At 34.1% G+C, this 8,404-nt stretch overlaps 1 protein-coding gene and 2 long non-coding RNA genes across 5 annotated transcripts in view; 2 read left to right on the top strand and 1 right to left on the bottom strand.

The window, feature by feature from the left end:
- LOC108740559 overlaps positions 1–5,242 on the bottom strand; it is a 23,278-nt gene extending 18,036 nt beyond the window's left edge. Inside the window, exons 1-4 of the mRNA XM_025980244.1 lie at positions 5,182–5,242; positions 4,145–4,195; positions 3,603–4,055; positions 3,103–3,310 (exon numbers count right to left, since the gene is read on the bottom strand). Coding sequence (XP_025836029.1) covers positions 3,103–3,310; positions 3,603–4,055; positions 4,145–4,195; positions 5,182–5,188 — 719 coding nt within the window. The 5' untranslated portion in view covers positions 5,189–5,242. The remainder of the gene's footprint in view (positions 1–3,102; positions 3,311–3,602; positions 4,056–4,144; positions 4,196–5,181) is intronic.
- LOC108740564 lies at positions 696–3,026 on the top strand. Of its 2 annotated transcripts, XR_001938357.2 has the most exons (3): positions 696–1,547; positions 1,625–2,089; positions 2,289–3,026. It is a non-coding gene; the product is annotated as an uncharacterized LOC108740564 (long non-coding RNA). The 2 variants fall into 2 exon arrangements; XR_001938356.2 differs by having other exon boundaries at positions 696–2,089.
- Positions 5,243–5,954: 712 nt separating the features above from the next.
- Positions 5,955–8,285, top strand: LOC112906314. 2 transcript variants are annotated; one of them, XR_003232258.1, is made up of 3 exons: positions 5,955–6,806; positions 6,884–7,348; positions 7,548–8,285. It is a non-coding gene; the product is annotated as an uncharacterized LOC112906314 (long non-coding RNA). The 2 variants fall into 2 exon arrangements; XR_003232257.1 differs by having other exon boundaries at positions 5,955–7,348.
- Positions 8,286–8,404: the final 119 nt, after the last annotated feature.

Here is an 8,404-nt window from a genome sequence, read left to right as displayed (position 1 = left end):
TATGTAGGTGATAATGTAGACGTTTATCTATTGCTAGTAGGTACTTAAAAAATTCATATTTTAATGTAATTTAAAAATTGTTAGTTGAGATTATTTTTTTTTGTCGGCATGTTTTTATAGTACCAGGAATCCTTCATTATTTCGAATTTTTTTCCCTTTTAGTGTTTACGTAAATATTGATAAGTGCATATAGTGACATAATAAGTAAAAATAGGATCTTTAAGGGACATTTGGTTGTTGTACGGTTCATCATCATCATCATCATCATAAGGTCGTCTGTCGTAAGACTGGTTGGACACCTACCTCCAGTCTTTCCTATCCTGAGCTAATCTTCGCTTTTCTCTAAAATTAGAACAACCCACATCTTTAACTATTTACGAAGAGTAATCTAATCTAGGTCTACCTCTACCCCTCCTAAGTCCCATTTCTGCCTTTAATATCTTTCTGGCTAGACCTTCATGCATGAGAAGGTGTCCACCTAACCTATCTCGCCTGTTTCTTATTGACATCCATCGAGTCCCCTGTTCTTTTACTCTTTCTAATACCTCTTCATTTCTAACCTTCTCTATCCACGGTATCCTCATCATTCGCCTGTAACGCCACATTTCGAACGCTTCTCACCTATTCTTTTCCGCCGCGCTCACTGTCCACGTTTCGCACCCATATAGCACCGTGCTCCAAACATACACCTTTAACAACATTTTTCGAATTTCTAGATTAACCGTTCACGAGCACAGAAGTGGCTTCTTTTTATGGTTAATCAAGTGACTAAATTAATTGTACTTAATTTTACCACCACGTATATGTGAGGCTAAAAGCATTTTGTACTTAATTTTAAAATTAGCAATGTGCTTTGGATGTTTTTTCGGCGAATTTGGTTATTATACGACAATGCGGCATTTAACATTATATGGTAAGTAACCTATCAACATTCTAAACTATAGACGCCTGTGGCCATCTCTACCGGATAATCAGGAGTGTTTCTCATATCTACCTATCATGAATACCTCTTCCGATTACATGCGTGGATACAGGACTTCGTTTAGGAAGACCGGGGGGAAGCAATTTTTTTGTGATCTTTCAGAAAATTCGGTCGTCTAGTAGGCTAGAATTAAAAGCAGTAGTGACTTAGATAAAAGCTTCAAACAGTACGTACAGTGTTTGATTAGATAAAGAGTGCGCGTGGTGAAATGAACACTCTTATAAGGACTTGGATAGAAAATAGAGCTCGAATGATAAAAATTAATAATTAATATCATGACGACCTAACTATAAATTGTGTCTTCTAGCGGGAGTCAATTTTTGGTCCTTTTTATTACTCAATTTTAGTTTGCTTATTTAATGAAGCTGGACTTATCGGTCGTCATTTTATCTTCGCATACATACTGCTTTTCTATATTCGGGTTTTGATGTAAACTTATTAAATGGAATAATTAGCAGCGATTTGATAAGGTACTCATAATGGTCAACATACAACGAATTATAGCTCAATACGAAGAAAACTATATACACACGTGGATGCCAATAAGAAAAGGGTGGATAGAATGGTAGGGCACAGGAGTAAAAACGGTTTACTATGAAGAAGGAGTAAAATTATAGAATAAATTTGTGCTTTTGATTACAGATGGAATGCATATCGAAAAGAAAAATGAGTTTGCTGCTGTTTATCATAAAGGAATGGTTATGGAATTTGCACCTTGTACATGGATGTAATACTTGAGGAAGGTTGAGTTCCATCAGGTCCGAATATCGAATTCATACACGACAAAATGTACCAGCAACCTGACGTAACGACAGAACGTACCATATAAAAAAAACGACTGACTGCCTGTGAAGAGTCTGCTAATTGCTTGAAGATATTTTGGATCCTGCGAAACGTAGCACTTTTATTCACCGATATTTATTTTTTTATTAAGTAATTATTTAAGCAGGCTGAGTCCTATAGTTTATTCAGGCGTTGGATTGGCAGAATGGCCATTTTGGTGTGCTCAAAATCGTCAAATGATGGTCTCAAATGTCAGAATGAGAATGCCACTGATCATGAGGAGACAATAATTTAACAGGCATCCCCTCTCCATTTCTTTATCATGTTAGTTACCAATTGTATTCGTTTTCAAATTATTTATAATTAACTTATCTGTCCCTTCATTTCATCATAATCTATTATCGCTTATGCGAAGTATAGGTAACAATGCAAAAAAACACATTTAAATTCCTTAATAACTTATATGTACGAGCGTCTATGTATTATTTTTAATTTGTAATACAACGATATTTCTACATTACAGGTATATATCAATATTATGGTAACTAAGGGCCATTTCCAGGTAAACGTGGTACCAATCTTACATACAAAATTATGAAGATGAGGGAAGGTGGGAAGCGTCTTGATATAGAAAAACGAAAATATAACAAAATGCATAATAGGTTTGGTAAGAGGAAAGACGAAATACAAAAGGAAGCAGGAGAAACTAATGATAGAGACGTAGACAGAGAGTAAAACTGCATTAAAACGTGTATCGATTTTGATGCTAGAGATCTTAAAAAAGAACGAAGGTAGGAGCCCTGGATAGAAAGCGAGGTTGTAGGATTATTAATAACAAGATTAAAAAAGTTACAAGGCAAATAAGTAGGAAATAATTTGGAAGTGTAGAATTGGGGGGCAATTGAGGAAAAGTGGATTCATATGAGGTGTAAAGAAGTAAAACGAATGTTTGCAGCAGGTAAAATAGATGAGGTTTATAAATAATTAAAAGAAATTTCAGAAGAAAAGGTACAGCAGTTGCAATTTAAGAAACGAGGCAGGTCAAGAGTTAGGAGATGTATTAGAGAATAACGGTATGCCATAAACACGCCATAATGATAGAAGAAGTTGATTAAGCATTAAAAAGATTAAAGAGTAATAAGACTGCTTTAGGACTGATGACTCTATGATCATTCCGTAATCTAGTGTCGATACCGCTTCACTTTTTACTTATAGGTACCTCGGTTGTAACATTAAATTATTATTAAAGATATTTTAAATGCATGTTCTTTTATTTTATACTATGCCCGACACATGGTTCTTTAATTAATGCATATACATGAGTAACTTATTATCACTCATTCATAAGTTCAATATGGAGTGGAAGTTGCAAAAACTTGACGCATGATGTTCTTTCGGCATAATCGCAAGTTTTTAATTGGTTGTTGAAAATTAAACCAGCTGGACAATCGAATTTTACAGGTACTCCATTGGTGCATTCATAGAATTGATTGCATTGCAGAACGTTAGGGAAAAGGACACCATCACCGGCGATATTACAATACTCTGCAAATTTAGAGCAGCATTTAATGAAATTTATTTGTCAAATTCATCTCTCCCCAATACACTATGCGTATTGTAAAAAATCATTTTTGTTTTTTGGATAAAACAAGAACCTAAGATGGGGACGGTTTAAAAAGAATTGCAAAACTAAAGCAACACCTTTTTTAGGAAGGAAAATCTTATGCTAGGTGGTTGAAAAGGTTGTATCATTTAAATGCACTTCCCTTTTCAAAAATTATATACATATAGATATATTTTTTTATACCGATATAGATACGGTATATAAATATCCTACCTTGGTTTTTCTCATTAATGTTAGATTCGATAGGTTCCTCATCGATGGTAGATTCGATAGGTTTCTCAACTATGGTAGATTCGATAGGTTTCTCATCTATGGTAGGTTCGATAGGTTTCTCATCTATGGTAGATTCGATAGGTTTCTCATCAATGGCAGATTCGATAGGTTTCTCATCTATGGCAGATTCGATAGGTTTCTCATCGATAGCAGATTCGATAGGTTTCTCATCGACAGCAGATTCGATAGGTTTCTCATCGATTGTAGAATCTTGGTGGGCCTTACAGTCAGATTGCTGTGAAGGAACACAACTTGCCGTTTGTGTACTGAAGAGCTGATTTTTTTTACATTGTTGAGATATCAATAGTCCAAATCTGCATAGGTAGTATTTACCACAATCCTTTTCATCTGGATATTTAAGTCCCTTGAACGAGAATTTTCCACAAATGCGAACTAAAGGAACGAAAATCACATGTTTTAATTATTATTATACTTTATTATAATATGACTTTTTCGTATGTTTGTATTGCTTAGTAACTTACTACTTGCGGAGGCAGTGGCAATGATGCCGAAAAATGCGAGTAGGGCGATAACTGAAACAAAGACGATTAGTTACTCAGTTTCCAATTCTCCTCCTAATTACTGTAGATCTGGTATATGAAATAAAAGCCGTTGTAAATAGCTTATACCCGAACTCCTTTTGTTCTTATACTGGCTTTTATTTGGATAAAACTTATAGGAATTATTGAAAACCATATTTACGGTACTGTAAGTACCATTTACTGTATGTAAAAGTAAAAGCGCTCATAATTTTAACGAATTTCAGACCAGGAATATGATATGTATTATTTACCATGACGAATTTATTATACGTACTTGACGGATTCATATATGCAATGTAATCCAGTTACTGTTCATTTCTGGTTAATTTGAATGAAACAGTATGAAGTGAACAAAGAAAGATAATATTGAAGAATAAAAAGCAATTCTATTCTAACAATGTAATAAAAAACCTTTACTGGTAGGGATACTGAATTAAGAACGAATCAATACGTTTTGTTCATTCAGCAGTGGCTAAATGAACGCAAGGGAATCAAAGTGTATATCTTTTCTGTAAAACATAGTATTTATGAGGATGGTGATTAAATGAAACTAAATAGCTTGGGATTATAATGGACATTAGTTTTAAATTAATTGAAGTCGTTTGATGATTTACTAAGTATGATGTATTAATTATGATGATTGAAATACTGCCTGTTGTGATACCTATAATAGCGTGGGAAGAAACCTATAACTTCCCTACAGTGAAGATGAGGGGCCGCTGTAATGAAAAGACAAACACGATTTCTGACATAATTTTCAAAAACAGTGCAACCATTTCAATTCAAGGCAGTTACATTCACTATTATTAATCGATTAATATAATAAGGAATTTCTATCTCTAATGACTTATGTGCTGTCCAATAATTTCGTGTTACAGGAGTGATTTTTTTAATTAATAAGACTGGCAGAATAGTTATAACAACTGATAAACTTCGTATGCATGTTAAAGCTATAGTTATGAAAATGTTAATCTTACCTTTCATACTGGAGCTTTACTTTCTTCTGCTATGTGAACTAAAACAGATATAAGATAAAAAAAATGCGATAGCTTATATATGTAGGTGATAATGTAGACGTTTATCTATTGCTAGTAGGTACTTAAAAAATTCATATTTTAATGTAATTTAAAAATTGTTAGTTGAGATTATTTTTTTTTGTCGGCATGTTTTTATAGTACCAGGAATCCTTCATTATTTCGAATTTTTTTCCCTTTTAGTGTTTACGTAAATATTGATAAGTGCATATAGTGACATAATAAGTAAAAATAGGATCTTTAAGGGACATTTGGTTGTTGTACGGTTCATCATCATCATCATCATCATAAGGTCGTCTGTCGTAAGACTGGTTGGACACCTACCTCCAGTCTTTCCTATCCTGAGCTAATCTTCGCTTTTCTCTAAAATTAGAACAACCCACATCTTTAACTATTTACGAAGAGTAATCTAATCTAGGTCTACCTCTACCCCTCCTAAGTCCCATTTCTGCCTTTAATATCTTTCTGGCTAGACCTTCATGCATGAGAAGGTGTCCACCTAACCTATCTCGCCTGTTTCTTATTGACATCCATCGAGTCCCCTGTTCTTTTACTCTTTCTAATACCTCTTCATTTCTAACCTTCTCTATCCACGGTATCCTCATCATTCGCCTGTAACGCCACATTTCGAACGCTTCTCACCTATTCTTTTCCGCCGCGCTCACTGTCCACGTTTCGCACCCATATAGCACCGTGCTCCAAACATACACCTTTAACAACATTTTTCGAATTTCTAGATTAACCGTTCACGAGCACAGAAGTGGCTTCTTTTTATGGTTAATCAAGTGACTAAATTAATTGTACTTAATTTTACCACCACGTATATGTGAGGCTAAAAGCATTTTGTACTTAATTTTAAAATTAGCAATGTGCTTTGGATGTTTTTTCGGCGAATTTGGTTATTATACGACAATGCGGCATTTAACATTATATGGTAAGTAACCTATCAACATTCTAAACTATAGACGCCTGTGGCCATCTCTACCGGATAATCAGGAGTGTTTCTCATATCTACCTATCATGAATACCTCTTCCGATTACATGCGTGGATACAGGACTTCGTTTAGGAAGACCGGGGGGAAGCAATTTTTTTGTGATCTTTCAGAAAATTCGGTCGTCTAGTAGGCTAGAATTAAAAGCAGTAGTGACTTAGATAAAAGCTTCAAACAGTACGTACAGTGTTTGATTAGATAAAGAGTGCGCGTGGTGAAATGAACACTCTTATAAGGACTTGGATAGAAAATAGAGCTCGAATGATAAAAATTAATAATTAATATCATGACGACCTAACTATAAATTGTGTCTTCTAGCGGGAGTCAATTTTTGGTCCTTTTTATTACTCAATTTTAGTTTGCTTATTTAATGAAGCTGGACTTATCGGTCGTCATTTTATCTTCGCATACATACTGCTTTTCTATATTCGGGTTTTGATGTAAACTTATTAAATGGAATAATTAGCAGCGATTTGATAAGGTACTCATAATGGTCAACATACAACGAATTATAGCTCAATACGAAGAAAACTATATACACACGTGGATGCCAATAAGAAAAGGGTGGATAGAATGGTAGGGCACAGGAGTAAAAACGGTTTACTATGAAGAAGGAGTAAAATTATAGAATAAATTTGTGCTTTTGATTACAGATGGAATGCATATCGAAAAGAAAAATGAGTTTGCTGCTGTTTATCATAAAGGAATGGTTATGGAATTTGCACCTTGTACATGGATGTAATACTTGAGGAAGGTTGAGTTCCATCAGGTCCGAATATCGAATTCATACACGACAAAATGTACCAGCAACCTGACGTAACGACAGAACGTACCATATAAAAAAAACGACTGACTGCCTGTGAAGAGTCTGCTAATTGCTTGAAGATATTTTGGATCCTGCGAAACGTAGCACTTTTATTCACCGATATTTATTTTTTTATTAAGTAATTATTTAAGCAGGCTGAGTCCTATAGTTTATTCAGGCGTTGGATTGGCAGAATGGCCATTTTGGTGTGCTCAAAATCGTCAAATGATGGTCTCAAATGTCAGAATGAGAATGCCACTGATCATGAGGAGACAATAATTTAACAGGCATCCCCTCTCCATTTCTTTATCATGTTAGTTACCAATTGTATTCGTTTTCAAATTATTTATAATTAACTTATCTGTCCCTTCATTTCATCATAATCTATTATCGCTTATGCGAAGTATAGGTAACAATGCAAAAAAACACATTTAAATTCCTTAATAACTTATATGTACGAGCGTCTATGTATTATTTTTAATTTGTAATACAACGATATTTCTACATTACAGGTATATATCAATATTATGGTAACTAAGGGCCATTTCCAGGTAAACGTGGTACCAATCTTACATACAAAATTATGAAGATGAGGGAAGGTGGGAAGCGTCTTGATATAGAAAAACGAAAATATAACAAAATGCATAATAGGTTTGGTAAGAGGAAAGACGAAATACAAAAGGAAGCAGGAGAAACTAATGATAGAGACGTAGACAGAGAGTAAAACTGCATTAAAACGTGTATCGATTTTGATGCTAGAGATCTTAAAAAAGAACGAAGGTAGGAGCCCTGGATAGAAAGCGAGGTTGTAGGATTATTAATAACAAGATTAAAAAAGTTACAAGGCAAATAAGTAGGAAATAATTTGGAAGTGTAGAATTGGGGGGCAATTGAGGAAAAGTGGATTCATATGAGGTGTAAAGAAGTAAAACGAATGTTTGCAGCAGGTAAAATAGATGAGGTTTATAAATAATTAAAAGAAATTTCAGAAGAAAAGGTACAGCAGTTGCAATTTAAGAAACGAGGCAGGTCAAGAGTTAGGAGATGTATTAGAGAATAACGGTATGCCATAAACACGCCATAATGATAGAAGAAGTTGATTAAGCATTAAAAAGATTAAAGAGTAATAAGACTGCTTTAGGACTGATGACTCTATGATCATTCCGTAATCTAGTGTCGATACCGCTTCACTTTTTACTTATAGGTACCTCGGTTGTAACATTAAATTATTATTAAAGATATTTTAAATGCATGTTATTTTATTTTCTATTCATCTCGATACATGGTTTTTAAATTAATACATGTACATAAGTAACTAATTCATTATCACTGTCGTTTGCTGCTTTATCTACTGATTAGCGGATGCAAT

Source organism: Agrilus planipennis, unplaced genomic scaffold, assembly GCF_000699045.2.
Source record: "Agrilus planipennis isolate EAB-ADULT unplaced genomic scaffold, Apla_2.0 scaffold180, whole genome shotgun sequence".
In the NCBI taxonomy this organism is placed as follows: Eukaryota; Metazoa; Arthropoda; class Insecta; order Coleoptera; family Buprestidae; genus Agrilus; species Agrilus planipennis.
This window is presented reverse-complemented; position numbering and strand designations above follow the sequence as displayed.